The sequence below is a fragment of the Chiloscyllium plagiosum genome, chromosome 22 (assembly GCF_004010195.1).
Source record: "Chiloscyllium plagiosum isolate BGI_BamShark_2017 chromosome 22, ASM401019v2, whole genome shotgun sequence".
In the NCBI taxonomy this organism is placed as follows: Eukaryota; Metazoa; Chordata; class Chondrichthyes; order Orectolobiformes; family Hemiscylliidae; genus Chiloscyllium; species Chiloscyllium plagiosum.
Genome location: NC_057731.1, coordinates 19,196,282 through 19,216,522, shown reverse-complemented (window position 1 = coordinate 19,216,522; position 20,241 = coordinate 19,196,282). Strand labels below are relative to the sequence as shown.

The window sequence follows — 20,241 nt, the reverse complement described above, 5'->3', positions numbered from 1 at the left end:
TCAGGTTACTGTACTTAACAAGGAGTAGTATTTAGTTGAGCAATGATAAACAGTCAATATATAACTCTACTAAGTAAAATTCCCAGTCTTACATAAAATACCCCACAAACATACACAGGCAAACAAAAGGGTGTTACGGGTAGAGGGAAAGCGTGCAATGCAGTTCAATGGTCCTTGTTAAAGGTTTTGTTTTGATGATTGCTTTGGTTTTTCAGGATATACTGCTCATTGATTGCCCTTTGCTAGGTACTTTCGCTTGCTTGCAGGAGGCATAGGGCAGCTGATTCATGCTCATAAAATCTCTTACTGCATGGTTGCCAAGCCACAACTTACAGTAACTAGTGAGGGAAAAATAAACTAGCTTTCTCCAGGTTTGAGGTGGTTTGCACTTCAGAGTAAAGGGACAGCCACTTCTCTTTCAAAGGTCCAATGACTTTTCTCTCAAACATTCCTACCTATAAGTGCTTCAGATATCTGCGAGGTCAGTGTCATCATTAACTAGACACCATTTCATAGACCAGTCAGTTATTTGTTGCCTGGCAAAGCTCCATCCATATAAATCCATTGACTTCAGTTCATCTGCAACCAGACCTCGCCCACTGCTCAAATAAACAGCACTTACAGAGTGTGAAGTAAACCTGCTTTTAAAAAGTACACCAATCCTTGATTTTTAAAACCGTCCTTTTCCCATTTCATTCCATTATCAAAAATACAGATAAATGGGCTTTACAGAATGTACGATCCTGCTATGTGTATGAGTAAAAATATTTAGATTCGGACCAGATACATCAAATTGATTTAGTAAAATTTGTTGCAATGATCATTATGCTGCTTCTTTGATCATATTTCTGTCTTGAGCTGCATTTTGTTATATCTTGCCTTAGAAGAAGAAACATAATGTTGCTATTAAACAGGACCTCAAAAATGAAAATGAGTTATGAGGTGGTTCTGTGGCAGTAAATTCCATGTTGAAAAATGCATGCAAAAGATATTATTGCAATGATTTGGCACTTTTTTTTAAGACGGTTCCCTGGGTTGTACAGCTATATGTCATCCTAAGGAAAGCTGCCTTTTTTTCCCTTTGTTTGTAGCAACACCTTTAGTGTAACATAGCTCAATAACTATTTTTACTCAGAACCCGCATAAATCTGTCAACTCTGGATCATAACTCTGATGGTTTCTATAAGCACTGAATTCAGCTGTGACGATAAGTGAAGAGAGTTGAGAGAAAGTGAATTGTAACAATGGTTTCTTTGTAAAGATTACAGATTTTTACAGATTACAGATTACATTACAGATTACAGATTACATGATGGTTTCTATAAGCACTGAATTCAGCTGTGACGATAAGTGAAGAGAGTTGAGAGAAAGTGAATTGTAACAATGGTTTCTTTGTAAAGAACAGCCCTTCACCTTCATTTTATTACAAAAGTAAAATATAAATATCTTTTGCATGGAGTAATTTATGGGGACTGGAATGTGATATCTGCAAGGGAGTTGTGAATGCTCATATTAAATAAGATAGCTGTTGTGTATATGGAAGTGCAATTTTTTGGATTTGGTCCATTTTTATTTACCTGTTTAATGCAAAATTGTGCATTCTACAGAATTCTTTGAAAAATGTTGAATAATAATCCATTGTAATTGACAATTTAAGAGAAACAATTACTGAAACTGAAATCTCAAAGTTAGCAATTCAAAAACATATATTCACATTTTGTCACCAGCTTTTCATTGCTTCAGTTAAAATAATAAGTTTTAATTGGTTTTTCCTCTATTCTAGATAGTATCATTGAGTTCTCATAAGCATATCTCAGTTAGCTGCAAGGCTATTCTTGCAGGCTTCCTGAGCTCATTTTGTCCGAACCGAATTAAATTGCAGCCTCACTGAACTAAATATCAATTTTTAAATTCCCAATGCTCTTTGCTAAATTTCTTTGTTGGCATCTATGCCATGAGCTGCCAATGCCTATATTCTGGAATTTCCATTGTGAACCTCTTGTTTCTGTTTTTTTAGCATTGTTCCTTAAAATTTACACAACTTACCTCAGTTCTGAGGGGGGGTCACTGGACCTGAAATGTTAACTCTGATTTCTCTTCACAAATGCTGCCAGACATGCTGAGCTTTTTCAGCAATTTCTGTTTTTGTTTCTGATTTTCAACATCTGCAGTTCTTTGGATTTTCTTTAAGATCTAGCTGTTTGACTAACTTTTGGTGACCTTTTTGACTATCTACCATTATAGGTCAGTGTCTGAGTTTGCTTGGTAAGCGCACTTGAATGTTTTACATGCTAGCTAAATGCAAGTTGGTGAGTACTTGTGTACTCACTCAAAGTTGTGAAATAGTGAAAAGATTAGATTCTCTGACTGATTATGTTGTGCAATGACAAAGTCGTGGGAGAAATTTTGGATTTTCCAATGTTACATTAAGTGCAGTAAAAATAAGTAAGAAGGGTCATTTGATTTAATTATAATCAAATCTAGATGGTATAAAATTAGTTCTGAAAAGTTATGTGCAATACATTGAAATGATAATGCTATCATAAATCTGTTTTGAGCTATTCTGGCTAGAAACAATTCTCAAACTTGCTTTTGTTTAATAGTTAGATTTAAGCTGGTGCATCTGTATCTCCTTTTCCACCTATCCACTCCACCCTCTCCTCCCTGACCTATCACCTTCATCCCCTCCGCCACTCACCCATTGTACTCTATGCTACTTTCTCCCCACCCCCACCCTCCTCTAGCTTATCTCTCCACGCTTCAGGCTCACTGCCTTTATTCCTGAAGGGCTTTTGCCCAAAACGTCGATTTCGCTGCTCCTTGGATGCTGCCTGAACTGCTGTGCTCTTCCAGCACCACTAATCCAGCATCTGTATATAGTTCTTGTTTAACGTTGCTCCTGCTGGGCTAAAGAATTATATTATTTTATTGCTTTGAAAATTACAGTGGAATTTCTCCACCAAGTTAAAAAAAAGCAAGTCTGTAGTCTACCATTCACTCAAAGCAAGACATGAACAGTGGAATGTTCAATAATTCCATGCAGTTATCTGTATTTACTTTATAATCTAAATCTTGGAAAGCACACAATATGTTTGAAGTTATGATATGGTTGACAGCAAACATGTTCTAGAAACTGAGGACACTAAACAAATTGAATGCTGATACTTACTGTATGTTCTGAAGTGCAATTATTAAAAGTTATCCAAGATCTCCAAGTCAACGGTGCAATAAAAATATTTTTTCTTTAATATATGCAGTGAGCTGATCCTGACCAATATTGATGTTGATGCAACTGGAGAGTGGGAGTGCCTTATCACTACCTCCCGAGGAAATAGCAGCAAGAAGGTAGAAATTATGGTGCTAGAAACCGCTGCACCTTACTGTTCTGCAGAGCGAGTCACCAACAATAAAGGGGACTTCAGGTATATATTACATGTAGCAACAAGCAGTCGGATTGTTTTCCAGATTTGTGAATGAAAGTTATTTCACATTTAAAAAGAACTGAAACAAAAATGCCCAGCTAGGTAACCACAGATTAAGTTGCAAACTTAAAATATTTTGTTATGAAGTATTGTGTATTGCTGATTGACACCCTTCCCCATTCCTGTCCCTAAGTTACAGAATTCAATATGTTGGTTTAAGAACACTTTATCCACCGTAGCAGGAAGAGCAGGAAAGCAGAATGCTATTTAGGTGAAGAGAGGTTGTCGAACTCAGTAATACAGTGGGATTTGGGTAGCTGGGCAGACGAATCACAAAGATTTGGTTTGTAGGTACAGCAGGTGATTCTGAAGATAAATGGAATGTTGTTTTAATACAAAGAGGATGAAATATCAGAGTAGGGAAAGTTTACTGCAGCTTGGTGAGACCAGATTGAAGGACTGTTTGCAGTTTTGTTCTTAATTTAGAAAAGATATAATTGCATTGAGTAGTCACTTGATACCACACTGTCCTTTTGCACAGTCTAAATGTTGTGTATCCCCTTTGAATTTGTATTCTTGCAATGTGTCCTAACGAGTGTAACATTGTGTCCATTTTTCAGCAACACTTGGTTTAAGAGCTATTCAGAAATGGTAAACTCAAACCAATCCAAGGATGATGGTTGAGCTTATGAAGAAAGAAACCCAATGGCATTTAGAAGAATAAGAATATTGGATCCTAAGAAGACATGGCAGGGTGAATATTGGGAGGTTGCTACCTCTTGACAGGGAGAACTGATATAGAGGATACAGTTTAAGGTTAAGAAGTTCACCCTTTAAGACTGAGATTAGGAGATTTTTTTTTCTATTAGATTATTGTTAGTTTGTAGAATTCAATTCCCCAGAAAGCAGCGGAGGCTGAATTGTTGAATTTATTGAATTTATTCAAGGCTGAATTGGGTGAGTTTTTGAGAGGTATAGTGGTCAAGATTTATGGGATACAGACGGAAAGGTGAAGTGGAGACCACAGCCAGATCAGTTATGATATAATCGAATGGCGGAGTTGTCTTGAAATGCTAACTGTACTTCTCTTAAGCCCTATGTCCCTGAATGGAATGGGTGTCTCATCTGTTTACAAAGTGAAACAAGTTGGTAAAGGGTTCCAAAAACAAAACCCTTCTGATGCTGAAAATCTGGAATAAATGCAAAGAAGATTGGTGATAGTCTCCAGGTCAGGCAATATTTGTGGGTAGAGAAACAGATTTACCTTTTCAGGTCAATGGCCTTTCATTAGAACTCATAAAATCAAAAAGGGTATTGGGAAATGTCACATCTGTTCTTTGTGGGTATGATCTCATGGCATAAAATTGAACCTAATGTGTCACAAAATTGGGGATGTTGTTAAGGATGGTCACATTGCAGCAATAATTCCTTAAATTGGTCAGCATGGCACCCTGCTCGTGCTTTATGATTCATTAAATGGTACAGTTAGGTGCCTGAAATGGATATTATTCCTTTTGTTACCTGCCAACTCAAACATAAATATGAAATTTTTTAAATTAATATTTCACATCTCTTTCAAGAGGAGAATTCAGGTTGGAAATGACATCTGTGTGTGCATTTTTAGATTTGCCTCAAGTGTGCTGTTCTTTCTCCTTTGAGTTCAGCACAGTAATAGATGGCATGTACACTTACTGTTTACATTCTGTTTGTGATCACACGATAGATAGAATTAGAGAATGCCACTGGTCATCTACTTTACATATCCAGAGATATTTTACAGTTTTCCCCTCTTCCACCATCGTAACATTGAAATCTTTCTTCACCCAGTACCATGGGATAACGATGTGCACTTGAAAGAACAGGTAGTTTTTTAAATGTTAATAGACATCAAAAAGTCAACACCTGCAACAATATAGCAGTCATTCAATAATGCATTAAGGTGCCAGCAAAGTCTAGGATCTGAATTTTCACAACAACAGAGAAGCTCCCGTGATGGCAGAGTTAGTAAGTTAGAACAGAAATGGCAAGTCCTACTCACAAATACGGCTGTACCCATTTTGATTGTGGCAGGAATGAGGTTGGATTGTGACTTGAGCATGCACTTTTCATGGAAGCAGCAAATAATTTACATAATTAGCTCCCTTCACTTCTGTGTGATGTTGGTTGCCCAAGAGTGTGAAACCTGAGGTCTGAGGAGTGGACCTGGTTAGAACTGTACTTTGTGTGCTTCTTCGGAAAGCCAAAATACCTGATTGGAAAGGTAAGCTACTTCCTGAGGTGTGCTGTTGGGATATGTTTGGGAAATGTTAGATGTCATTTCAGGGAGATTAGATACCCTTTGCATGGGGTAAAATAACTTCTGGAATTGTTTAAAAAAATAATTTTACAAACTATGAATAAACTTATTAGCTGCCAGATTCATTGGAAATGTCAACAAACCTGTCAAACTCAACTAACAAAAGTGTAAAGTTGACCTTGCAAAGGGAACTTTTTAGCTTTGAAGGCATTTACAACTTGGCCCCTTCACAGCTTTGAAACAATCACCTGTATGTACTTAAAAGAAAACAGAGCTTGTTTCTGTGTTATCTACTGGCATAAACCTAAGGGCTTCCATTACTGGATTACTGATGCATGACTGACTTCACAACCATCTATTATCACAGTCGAGTGTCTGCCAGCTTACTGTTTGATTGACAGCACCATGTGTTAAAAGACTTCTTGAAGTGGATGTATAAGTGAATGCTAATGCTTCTTATTAAGAAGAATTGAGGATGTGATTGAAACATTTCTTATATGAGACATGAATTAGTTGAAGGAATATAATTTTAGTCAGCTGTTTTAGCTGCGTGATTTTTTTTAAAATTCAAAATTGTAAAGACTGCAATTGACACTTGAGAAATTTATTTAATCTCATCCGTCCATTGTCCCGAGTTCTGCCTGTGGTGAGTTCTAGGTAAGTTGGCATGTAAGGATGCAGGGTGGTAGTTACATGGGTAAAGATTGGCAAGGAGGACAAGATGAGCTCAATGTGATGGCACAAGGATTAGGTTGGCATGTAAGGCATGAAAGCCTTTATAGCAGTGGTTGGAGGAGGTGGGGAATGGGACATGTCGGCATTGGTTCACATGGAGGATATGAGAGGCATGGACAGTCAATGCGGGAGTTTGGCTTGGACTGGAGATCTGAGTCATGGGGTGGTTACATCGCTTGAGGTGGCATAGTTGGGTCATGAATGTGGAGGGATATTTTGTTTTATTCACTTCTTATGGAAACATGAATTCAGTGCAAGTGCACAGAGGCAAGTTTTGCATAGCTTCCTTCACTAACAGAGTGTGAATCTGAAATCCATAAAGCCATTCTTGAAAGTCACGACTGTGGAGTTGATAATTCTCTGACTCTGCCCACTCAACTCACAGATGGATGTGCAGGCTGATGTGCTCATTCAGTGTCTGAGGCTTTAATCAATGCTCCCCTGACTGAAAGGCAAGGCTGTTATCACTGAGTCAAAGCTGCCACCTCCACAAAAAATGTTGGTGTACTCAGCAGATCAGGTGTTATTTGTAGAGAGAAATAAAATTAATGTTTTGAATCTGAAGCAAACTTCATCAAAAACAAAAGCAGAAACTGCTAGAGCAACTCAGCAGGTCTGGCAGCATGTATAGAGAGAAGACAGAGTAAACATTTAGTATCCATTGACTCTTCACCAGAACATGGGATTCTAACGATGGGTCACTGGACTCTAAAATCATAACTCTGTTTTCTGTCCACAGATGCTGCCTGACTTGCTGAGCTTCTCCAGCAGTTTCTGCTTTTGTTTCAGATTTCCGGCATCCACAGTTCCGCATTTTATTTCAGTGAGAAGTTTGTCAGAACTGGCACAGGAGGACCACCGCCAAAGCCCCCTCTCCCCCAGCCACCCAAACCAAAGAGATTTCAATATCACCTTGGAACATGCTTCTCTCATCAAGAAGGGCTCATGCCTGAAACGTCGATTCTCCTGCTCCTTGGATGCTGCCTGACCTGCTGCGCTTTTCCAGCAACACATTTTCAGCTCTTTCTTCTCTCATCAACAGTCAAGAAACTATGCTGCTGGATCTGCATTGAGGATGCTGCATGTTTCATGGCAGCACTGCTGAAGGAGTGGTGCATGACCACTGTTATTCTTGCTCACCCCAGGAAACTGACACTTGACATGTCCAACCCTAATTTCCTTCACTTCATCATGGTTACTCAGGACACTCTGAAGATCCTAACACCCATGAAGACAATGACAAAACCGAGTGCCATGAGGAAGATTTTGTGATTCTATATTTCTGAGATGATCAGTACAGGTAGTTTTGCTATTACACATTCTTGTGTGACACTGCGCCATATAAAAATCGCTCAACACAAATAAACTTAAAATGTTGGTGATGTAATTGTGTTATAACCAACACACACTTTAAATTTTGCGTATTAGAAAAAGCATTCCCTATTCACGCAATGGCATTACAGCCAATTTGTGTGACCAAAAGACATGTAATAGCAGAACTGCCTGTATTGGTAACATGGTCATTTTAATGGATGAATCAAATAATGAATATAGGAGAAATTCATCTAGGAAAAGTAGTGACAATATCTAACGGGAGGTGCTTTGTAAATTTGTTTTTGACCAATAAGGGATAAACAAACTTCTTTCTCTTAGTTCTTAGGTCATTGGGGAATAAGAATTATTTACATTGTGTTTTGTTTATTTCATATTCTCTTGCATTTGGAGCTAAAAATCTTTGTTTTGAAACACATTTCCTGATATTGTAGACACTTAAATTGAAAAACCATTCTTTTGTTAATGTTTTACTCTCAGCCTGTGTCCTGTTTGCATATTCTGCTATTAGCCCCTGCCCTTTATTAATATTAACATTCTCCTGTTGATCTCATCCTTCTTCTGCTCTGGTCCCAATCCTACCCTTTTCTTGACCTCTCCCTTTTGCATCAATTTCACCTGTTCTGAGTTTTGTTCTTTTGTGAGAAGTGAATGTTAGAGCCTGGATTTCTGGCTTATTAACAGGGCAACTGTTATGTCGGTGGAGGGTGGTGGGCGGCTTTAAGCCTGTGCTTTGTCAGTCTGAAGGAAAAGCTCCTCCACCCATATTTCCAAATGCTATCAGCGTCACCAAGATATTGCCAAATTCCAGAGCCAGCCTGCATTTCATTAAAGCCTAATACCATAACTTTTTGATCACTATGCCCCATAGTTATAACAGAAATTATCACATACAAATTTGAAAAAAAACAAAGTTAAATGTATTATCTTACAAAGCTTATCCTCCTATTATTTTGAAACTCCTCTCTGGTCAACTGTACAAATAGTATTTAAAAAATGCATACTTTCCTATTAATCTTACTGGTGTTACAACATTCTGGGGTAGTGTGCTGGTGATAAAGCCCCATTATTCCCAGATTCATCCTAAATATGAGAAGATATTATCAGACTATCCAAAGTCCCCCAATTACTTAACTGACCAATGCAGATTGAAAGATAACACTCACCAAGTTTCTGGACCTATTAAGGAAATAACTTTGTTGCAAACAAATTGTCTTTAATCAATGGCATTTTGGAAACATGAATTGCTAATTTACAACTTGGGCTTTTTTCACTGAAGCATAGGAGGTTGAGGAGTGACCTTATAGAAGTTTATAAAATAATGAGGGTATAGACAAGATGAATGGCAGATGTCTTTACCCAAAGACAGGGGATTTTAAGAACAGTGAGCATATTTTTAAGTTGAAAGGAGAAGGGTTTAGAAAAGGTGCGAGGGGCAGTTTCTTTTACACAAAGAGTGGTTTGTGTGTGGAATGAACTTCCAGAGGAAGTGCTGGATGTGGGTACAGTCACAATGTTTAAATGGCATTTGGATAAGTACATGAATAAATGTTTGGAGGGATATGGGCCAAACGCAGGCAGTTGGTACTGAATTAGTTTGGGAATATGATCGACATGGACTGGTTGGACTGAAGGGTATGTTTCTGTGTTGTATGATTCTATAACCTTCTGATTCTATAACAATATGATTGTACAACCCCATAATTTAAACTCTATCCCTTTTTTTCTCCTTTAGGATGGATCTACAGAGAAAGTGAGTTAGAGACATTTGTTACTTTCATCCAGAAAAAAGAGAGAGAGAAGTTGTTGTGAAAAAAACCTGAAAGAATTGAGGATGCTGGAAATCACAAATGAAAACAGCAGGTCAGGCAGCATCTGTGACACATCGGTTCTGAAGAAGAATCTGGATGTGTAACGTTAACTCTGATTTCTCTCCAAAGATGCTGCCAGACCTGCTGAGATTTCCCAGTAATTTCTGAGATTGTTTTGAAGTTTTTTTCTCTGCTGCATTAGACCTCATAAGTGCCATGGCCACCTGGTCAGGAGCCAAAAAAGATCTTGTTGTTAAGTAATTATCTCCCTTAATTCAGAACCCAATGGCTCTCAAGTGTCTTGCTTGTGATTTCATTGTTCCAGGGAAAGCCACATTTTATACACCAGTAAATATAATTTTTGAAACTGTAACCATCTTGTTACACAGTCTCCTTGGTTTAAAGCAGTGTCTTATTTTTAATCCACAATCCAAATATGAAGGAAATAAAAAGATGTGGTCTTCACACTGCTTTCACTTTTCTACAGATGGCCTCGAACATTGGCTGGTATCACAGCATACTACCCCTGTACACGATATCCATTTGGATCTGTACCTTATTATGGAGACCATCGGCAAAGAAAAGCATGGCGTAAATGTGATCGAACTGGACGCTGGATGGAAGGAAACTACACCGAGTGTGCTTATGCAAATGAAGTTACGAGAGTCCTTCACGCATTCAGCCAGGTACTTCTTCATATAACCAAATACCCTGAGCTCTTTACGGAACATTCAGAAATGTGAACATGGTGGATTAGATGATCCACTGTGTAGAATCACTTCCTTTATATTGAATTCCCATAAAAGAGAGTCCAGTCATGACTATCCTTCTTTACTAGCTGCAAGATTTGAAATAAAATTAGTGCATTGCACAGTTTTGGGTTTACAGCTAGATATCATCCGTTGATACAAATCTTGTTATTGCTGATATGAACGCGAAAAAAAAACTTAGAATCCTTATGTAGCCAGAAAAAAAATCTCCAACTTGTACATTATACTTTAATAATTTTTGCATCGATTAGCAGTAGGTTAGGAGCTAAAGGGCCTGTTTCCACACTGTTAGTAATCTAATCTAATCTAATCTAATCTAAATATGTGAATGACTTGTAGAGAAAGATGGAAAATTGATACTAATCTAACAATTTATCTTTTGGGACTTGAAGTTTAATGAAGCAGGGGGTGTCACTGCAATATTGTATCTAACTGGGAATCCAATAATAGATGCAAAAAGTAGAACAGAATTCATTATTGATATATTTCAAGATGAAAAGACAGAGGTTGGAATATTAGGTGGTCATTATTTAAAGCATCATTTGCTTCATTTTGAAATAACGTGTGTCTATCCTTTGAGAATGTGAGGAAATCAATAACTAGAATATAAGAAGTGTGTCTTGAGTATTGTGCAGTATCTTGCAATATTTCTGAATAGTTTTATCACAGTAAGTCAAAATTGAAAACTTAAGCATTATTTGGATGAAGAAAATTGTTGGTGTTGTGATTTTTTAAATCTGAAATGGTATTTCATATAATTGTATTATCATTTTAATGCTGTTAAGCAGATAAAAATACTTTTCTATATCTGTCATGTTCTTGATTATTTTAATTTAAACATGGATTTTGACTATCTCCAAACTAGTTTAATTGTGTTTTCTTAGGTTCATCTAAAGCCAGCGTGTGGATGTGTCCCAGTCGGCTTGTTTTTGTTCCTCTATAGTTGAACGTTTTATCTTAAAACCCGCCCATTATTTAGCAAGTTTATTCCTCAGGTGCTTTAGTTTTTTGCATGCAGAATGCATGCCCTCTGCAAAAGAGATGTTTGTAGTTTTGGGCGCAACATGGCTTCTTAGTCAAACTGTGTTTCTTTTGTGATTGAGAAATGCTTCAGAATGTGCAAAGTTGGAGGCAATTTCCTTTTCAAGAAAGTGAATCTTCTTGCCAATATCTAAGGAGAATGAAGGATAGTACTTTGATGATTACTGGCCCTCAGACCTTCAGAAGTCAGCAGTATGATTCAGAGAAATGTACAAAAAAACTAAAATTGAAAAACGTAGAACTTAGTTATTTGAAAGCTTTGATTGCTCCCAACTTTGCAATTCACCTATTTGAGAAATGATTCTTCTGAAAGATTTTGACTATAATATATTATTGAATCCACATTCTCACACTTTGTTATTTCTTCTAGATGCTTAATTTATCTAACAATTCGAAGCAAGCTATTAAATATAATTGTAGACCTGAATATGCAACCATCATAGTTATTTATTAGCACAGGTTCATACATTCTGCCTCTTGGAAAGACAACTGTCATCGTTGTGCCAAAAAAAGTCACTCATATGGGCTGTTTCTCAATTGAGAAATGGACATAATTCCAGGATATTTTCCCTAGAATAAAAGCACAAATTTCATAACTCCCACAATCATAATTAAATAATTCTGAATAATAATGACAAATACCAGATTGATTCGTGGGACAGCAAAACATATGAAGAGAGACTGAGACAGTCAGGTCTATATTTAGAAGAATGAGTGGGAATCATAAAAAATCTCATAAAATTCTAACAGGACTAGACAGAGTAAACACAAGAAATATGTTTCCGATGACCAGGGAGTACAGACTCAGCCATCACAGTTGAAAGATCCAGGTTAGGTCATTTAGGACTGAGATGAGGAGAAATTTCTTCACCTGGGGTGTGGTGAACCTGTGGAAGAAATTAGATACAGTTCTTGGAGTTAAAGGGATCAAAAGATATGAGAAGAAAGCAAGAACAGGATGCTGTGTTGAATCGGGTACTGAGCAGTCTCAGAGGGTTGACTGGCCTATACCTGCTTCTGTTCTGTATGTTTCCATGAAATCTAACTTAGTTTTAAACAGCGTACCTGCTGTTGGTCTCACACTTGACTGAAAGGCATGTGTGGTTGTGTTTCTACAATTCAAAACCATTTGGTAATGCTAGAACATTGTGAAGAACACCAATGCCTTCAGTCAATGTACCCAAGTAAAATGACTCAACTTAATTTGTGGCATGCGCCTAACTGATAGACAAGTGTATCATAAAATACAAAATGTCAGTTTACCTATCAAATCAGTGTTCAGGAAAAATGAATTGTCGATCTAAAAAGGAACATCCAGTTCCTGTGAAGCCTTGTGAGGATGAACTTCATTATTGGCTGTTGTTTGTTTGAAAATGAATGGCCTGTGTTTGAAAGCTGTAGAAGCACTTAATCCTGATGATCACTCCAGTCTGAAAGTATGAAGACATACCACAAAGCTGCTTAAAAATGTAAAGTGAGATCCTATGTTGGTTGCAGGTATTCTGCTGAGTTTATTATTTTTTAAAGGAGCCACTGTACTGCTTAAAATAGAAAGCAAAAACTTCAAATTTTCTTGCTGGTGGCTCCAAATGGAGCTTATCAATGCCAAATCTGCCAAAAAGCCAAGGCTCCCTTGAGGAGTGCTTGGGCTGATTTTTCTCAGACCATTGTTGTTGGTCTGGAGGCAGCACTAGTTACAAAGAAAAGAACGGCAGATGCTGGAATCCAAGGTAGACAAGCAGGAAGCTGGAAGAACATCAGGCAGCATCAGGAGCTGGAGAAGTCAATGGTTCAGGTGTAACCCTTCTTCAGGACTCGGGGTGGGTGTAAAGGGAGCTGCAGCTAAAGTGAGGTGAAATTGGAGGAGGGTTTTGGTGAGGAGGGTACATGGCATAGTGAGTTAGGGATAAATGAACACAGGTAGAGGGTATGACCTGGTTGGTCGATGGGAGGAATGAATCCAGTTGGTAGCTAGAAGGAAGGGGTGATCAGAGGAATGGAAGGGAGGGAGAGGGACTGGGAAGGGACTTGGGAAATGGGAAGTGAGGTTATTTGAAATTTGAGAATTCAATGTTGAGTCCTCCGGGCTGTAGGCTACCCCAGTGAAAGATGAGGTGTTGTTCCTCCAATTTGCGGTCTGATTCTCTGCGGCAATGGAGGAGGCCGAGGATGATCATGTCAGAGAGAGAGTGGGAAGGGTAATGAAAATGAGAGGTGACTGGGTGGTCAGGTCGGCCCCCGCAGCATAGCAAGTAGGTTACAGTAGGGTAGCCCAATATAATCCTGCCATGATGATACTTTTTCAAGGGAGCAGGGAACTTGGCAGGACAGCTACCCATCAGGTTAATTGAGTCAGCTAAAATGGCTGAGCAAGTGAGCAGCAGCAATATGTCCCCTGGCCAGTACCTGGAGAAGCCAGAATCTGGAGGCTCAGATTTAAGTTCCACGTCCTCCAGAAGTGCGTAATAACACTTCTGAACAAGTTGATTTTAAGAAAACTGACGTGAAGGAGCCAGGACCGCATGAAGGTACGACAGGTGAGTGACGTAGAGCCTTCAGAGCTAAGCCCTACAATCTATGTTGCCCCAATATCTTCTTCACAGTATACCTCAGGTCAGCACAACTTATAGCTCCGTTCACTCCTTTCTCTACATGCACCTTGAATCACCATCCAAACAGCTGACACTCACAGCCTTTTACCTTCCTAGAAGGAAATTGTGGGACCCCCATGCAGAAATATTTGTATTATCTATAACTATGGGTGAGTTGCAGAATAACTGGAGAGTGACTAATGTTGTGCCTTTGTTTAAGAAGAGATATAAGGAAAATCTGGGAACTATCAACCTGTAAGTCTGCTTTCAGTGGTGGGTAATTTGTTGGAAGTGATTCTGAAAGATAGTATTTATGTGCAAATGGAGAGGCAAGGAATAATTAGGGATAGTCAGCACGGTTTTGTGCAAAGGAAATTGTGTCTCACAAACTTGATTGAGTTTTTTGAGGAAGTAACCAAGAAGATTGATGAGGGCAGAATGGTAGACATTGTTTACTTGGAGTTTAGCAAAGGCTTTAACAAGGTTCCACATGGTAGACTAATTGGTAAAGTTGGATCACATGAGATCGAGGGTAAGCTTGCCAGTTGGATGCAAAATTGGTTTAACAGCAGGAAATGTACAGTGGTGGTGAAGGGTTGTTTTTCGGACTGGAGGCCTGTGACCAGCAGTACTCCATAGGGATCTGTGCTGTGTCCACTTTTGCTTGTCATTTATATAAATGATCTGGATGAGAATATAGAAGGTACAGTTAGTACGTTTGTGGATAACACCAAGATTGGTGGCATAGTGGGGAGTAAAGAAGGTTATCTAAGATTACAAAGAGATCTTGATCAGTTGGGCCAATGGACAAAAGAGTGGCAAATGGACGTTAATTTTGGTCGATGTGAGGTATTACATTCTATAAAACAAACAGAGGCAATACTTATACAGTTAAAGGTAGGGCTTTGGGTAGTGTTGTAGAACAGAGAGACTTGGGGTTCAGGTATACACTTCTTTGAAGTTTGCTTTACATAAAGATAGGGTGGTTAAGATAGGGTGCCTTCATTTCTTAGACATTTGAGTATAGGAGTTGGGATGTTATGTTGTGGTTATGCAGAACATTGGTGAGGCTTTGTCTGGAATACTGTGTCCAGTTCTGACCTCCCTGTTATAGGAAGGAGAGAGTTACCAGGGTGTTGTCAGGTATGTAAGGTTTGAGTTAAAAGGAGAGGCTGAATTGGCTGGGACTCTTTTCACTGGAGCATGGAGGTTGAGAGCTAACCTTATAGATGTTTATAAAATCCTGAGGGGTATAGTTAAGGTGAATGGCAGCTGTCCTTTCCCTGTGATGTGGAAATGCACATAGAGATGGACTTGGATTGGCAAATTCAGAAGTCAAACAACAGTAGGTTATAGTTCAACAGGTTTATTTAAAATCACAAGCTTATGCACACTGGTCTTTCGTCAGGTAAAGGAGGAGCAGTCTAATGAAGGAGCAGTGCTCCGAAAGCTTGTGATTTTAGATAAATCTGTTGGACTATAACTTGGTGTTGTATGATGTCTTTTTCCCAGGGTAGGGATTTCAAGGTGGCATATTTTTAGGGTGAGAGGAGAAAGAATTTAAAAAGGCATGAGGGGCAATTTCTTGACACACAGAGTGGTTCATGTGTAGAATGAGCTTTCAGAGGCAGTGGTAGATGTACCTACATTGACAATGTTTAAAAGACATTTAGATAAGTATATAAATAAAAAATGTTTGTAGGGGTTTGGCCAAGCGCAGGCAGGTGGGACTAGTTTAGTTTGGGATTACGGTCAACATGGATTGGTTGGATCGAAAGGTCTCTTTCAGTGCTGCATGACTCTTTGACTCTGAAGATCAGCTTGCAGCATTCACAAACTGCTGAAAATTCTATTTCCCTGCTTTTCCTCCCTCAGAGAGACTTGGGAGAGTCCAAGGAGGGTGGAATGAGCCTCTAGTGGCTGACACCTTCTGGGCACTGGCAAGAGGTTCCTACATAGTCCTGTTTGAAGATCCAGGTATCAACAGTAACCTCAGATCTCAGTCTGGAGTTCCTGAAGCACTGGTGCTCTCATGTGTCAGGGTAGCTAGTCTGCTGCCTGTAAGTCCTCATTTAGGGGTCTTGCTTCCTTCAACCTGCACCTCTGTACCCATTCCTTCTGTTTTAGGGAGTGCGTCTACATAGAAGACAGCTGGTGCTATTGCTACTGTTGGTCCTGTTGCTACAGCTGAATAAAAAGCTTTTTACATTTTCTTTTTGTGATGATAGCCACACCTGAATGACCCTCAATTCAAATGCCTAATTGTATTAGTGTCATCCACTGAGCAATGAGTCAAAACATTTCACAACAGCACTGGAGCAAGAGATTATCTTTAGCATTCATGTATGTCAACAAGCTGCTAGTCCAACGATGATATTGGCACAGGACAGAAAAATATCATTAGTCCTTTTCTTCTGCAGGAGCAATGCTTAAAAGTCAATGGACGCATACAATGTTCCAACAAAGATCTGTAAGCTGCAACTCTAGCCAAACTGTTCCAGTACAGCTACAACACTGGCATCTATCCATAATTTGGAAAATGTATCAGGTGTTTCCTACCCACATAAAGTAGAGCCAGGCCATTCACTCTAGTTAATACTCAAGCCGCCTATTCTCAATCATCAGCAAAGTGATAGAAGGTGTCATCAACAGTATTATCAACATGCACTGCAGAAATGCACCAAAGATCCTTAGACAGCACTTTCCAAATCTCCGACGAGTTCCATCTAGAAGGACAAGAGCAATATACAGCATATATGGGAACACCACCATCTGCAAGTTCCCCTCAAGCCGCTCACCATCTTGACTTGGAAATATATTGCCACTCCTTCAATGTTGTTGGGCCAAAATCCTGGAATTCCCTCCCTAACAGTATTGTGAGTCTATGGACAGTATGTGGACTGCAGTGGTTCAGGAAGACAGCTCACCACTAGCTTCTCAAGAATACCGAGGAACAGCCGATCAAAAAAACAGTTTTACTAAAGTAGCTGTAGCAATATCTTACGCACCAATGCTCAGTTGAATTCTGCCAGACCCTCAGGCCACACACTGCCGAACATCTTTGGACCAAATATGGAGCAAAAGAGTGCAATTCTGGAAGTGAGTTCAGAATGACTGCTTTTCACATCAAGGCTGCATTCGCCTGACTGTGTGACATTAAGGAGTCCGAATAAAATTGAAGTCAGTGGGAATCAGGAAGAATATTCCATTGGTTTGCATCATAGTTGAACACAAAGATATTTCCTGTGCTTGTTGGAGGCCAGTCCCCTCACATCTAGGATGAGGTTGCAGGTGTTCCACAGGGATGTGTCCGAGGCTCCACCATCTTCATTAATTACCTTCCCTTTATCATGAGGTCAGATGTGGTAGTGTGCACTGATGTTTACACTATTTTTAGCTCCATTTGCAACTCCTCAGATACCAAAGCAGTTTTTGTTCAGATGCAGCAGAACAACACCTAGCTTCGGTTGACAAGTGAAAAGTAACATTCATGTGAAGAAAGCACATGAAAATTATTATATTCAGAAGAGAGAATCTAATCTAATGGCATTGTCATTCTTGAATACCACATTATAAACATCCTGGGGATTCCTATTGACTAGAAATTTTATTGAGCAACCACATAAAGACTGTGGATGCAACAGCAAGTTGCAAACTCACCATTCTGGGGTGAGTAACTCTTCCTGAGACTCCCACTGCCAGGCCAACATCTATAAGGCACAAGTCAAAAATGTAATGTAGCACACTGTACTCCCCTGGACAAGCGCAGCTCCTGTAAGACTCAATTAGATTGATGTTATTCTGGACAAAGAGCTAACTTGATGAGCACCTCATCCATCACCTTAAATGCTTACTAAATTTTTCATCAATATGAATACCATCTGTAGCAATAACTTGTCAAGTCTACTTTGACAGCATCCTTCAAACTGTGACCTTTACTATTTAGAAGAGCAACGACAGCACACACCTGAGAACACTACCACCTTCAGGATTTCCTCCAAGCCACACCCCATCCTTAATTGGAATTATATTGCTGTTCCTTCACTGTCACTGGCTCTCCAATTCTGAACTCCCTTCTTTACAGTACATCTGCACCAGATATACTACAACAATCCATGAAAGCAGCTCACTACCACCTTCTCACAGGCTATTAAAGATGGACAGCAAACACTGTCTTGCTCACAGTACTGATATCCCAGAAACAAATTCTCGAAAACATAATTTGGGAGGGGTGTTGTGCCACTATGATAAGAGAAAAATGTTTAATCAAGCAGAAATTGTGTGAATATTTTCAAAGGGTTAAAGCAGGCACTTCTGAGATGCGCTGTCATGAAGTTATTTTCATCCCAGGTACCACAAAACAAATAATGTTCTCACTTTGGACCAGTGAAGCCCAGAGTTTAAAAGCAGCACCACTCGGACTTGACTGGTTTGTGCATTTATGTTTTGTACAATACAATTCCCAGCAGTGGAACTACGAAGATGCTCTGATTTGTTCACCTACTGGTAGGTACAATGAAGCCTAGAAGGTAGTAATGATGTAAGTCTGAGTATTTATATGTATTCCTTCACTTAAGTAAATACTTGTTTACGCTGCAACTTAAGTTTTTTGCTTCAAAGAATTGTTCATTCTGCAGCATTGTAACGATTGGGATTATTTTTAGCGTTTGGAATCTAATTCTAGTGAATGCCAGTCCCTCATGTGGTATTTTACACATGCCATTTAAGTACACTACTTTGTAATGCTCAATAATTTCTTCAGCATAGAGGAAGCAATTCATAGTTGGCCATACCCAAATGGCTCGATTCTTTCAGATTGCATTTCACCAAGACTCCAAAACATCAGGTGTGAAATGATAATTTCACTTTTCAAAGTGCATTTTGGAGGCATGGGATAAGGCTTTGGGAAGGCCACCAACCTTCATGAGATGGTCAAGCAATTTGGTATGTAAAGCGCTTTGTTAAAAGTATTTTAAGGAGCCTGGCTGGAATTTTCCTGCCATGTCACGATGCTGATCAATTGCCTGAAGGCTAGTAACCAGTGGCAGACCATAGGGACTGTGGCCCAGTCAGGCCGAAAGGCCCTCCATGTCAGTCTGCATCTGATGCAGTCCAAGGTGACCCATTAGAGATTTCCCACAAATGTGCTGGCCTTGCAGCTGCTTCTGTGTTTTTTAATGTGAAATCTTTTTTTAAAAAAAATGTTTTGTGCAGCCATGTCCTTGTTGAGGTGCCATCCCAGTTTCTTACTGTAATGCAGTTAGATGATTCTCTCAAGCTTGGAAGCCTTAGATTGACTGTCTGCCAATTGAGTGCTCACATCCCACCCTTAATTGAATGGGAATTCCCTCTCTGTGCCACTTTAACGGCTTCAACACATGAAATTTAATTACATTCGCACCAGAAGCAGATTTGGGGTCGAGAAAACAACCTAGACTTCTATTTTCCATGCACATTCTTGGAGTAAATTTAGCTTCTGATATCTTGCACTGGAATTACATTAAAATCGACACGAACAAGGTCACTGGATCTGCAATGACAGTTTTCTTCAAAGTCAGCAGTGGTCAAAATTCAGGTACTGTGACAGTAAATCCCAGGATGCCTATAGCTTCTTAAGTTTTTGTTTGAATTCAACAAATATAAATATGGTGAATAATGCTTCAGTTTAGTCATTGTGGTTTAATGGAAGATTATCTCTATTTACTCAGAACTGTGCTGTATAAACAGTATCTGATGATGTTATCTGACTACCTCTTTGTTCATGCTGCTGTGCTGAATTTAAAATGCCACAAAGAAGATAAGAGAAATCGTAAATACTCGTGATATAATTTGTCTGCCTGGTTTTGTTACTTGAATAGATTAAAATCTTTGTTTGATGTGTGATATTTCAGGCAGCTGGACTGACTTCATTTGCTCAATTGAAGGAGCATTATTTGAACAATAGACTGTCTCCAACTTCGATCTCACTGATTGCACCAGGCTTGACACATACCTAGTACTGTATTCAGCTTGAATCCCAATCAGAGGAAAGGATGCTCAGCTACACTTCTGTCCTTATAGATTCACAGGCAATGCAAACTATGGTTAAAAGTGTAAATGTGACAGTTTCAACATTAAGTCCAGAATTTATATTCCCTCATCTGACTTCCCTATCATTTTGCCTCATGGAAGTCAGGAGCACCAAGTCATGTGAATACCTACCACAGAATCTGTACCTTAATCAGTTGTAATTAGAGTGAAGTG

At 39.1% G+C, this 20,241-nt stretch overlaps 1 protein-coding gene across 1 annotated transcript in view; it reads left to right on the top strand.

Annotated features, from left to right (window-relative positions):
* LOC122561112 (adhesion G protein-coupled receptor A3) overlaps positions 1–20,241 on the top strand; it is a 522,394-nt gene that overhangs the window by 290,967 nt on the left and 211,186 nt on the right. The window contains exons 8-9 of the mRNA XM_043712551.1: positions 3,258–3,422; positions 10,084–10,282. Of these exons, the coding sequence (XP_043568486.1) occupies positions 3,258–3,422; positions 10,084–10,282 (364 nt within the window). The remainder of the gene's footprint in view (positions 1–3,257; positions 3,423–10,083; positions 10,283–20,241) is intronic.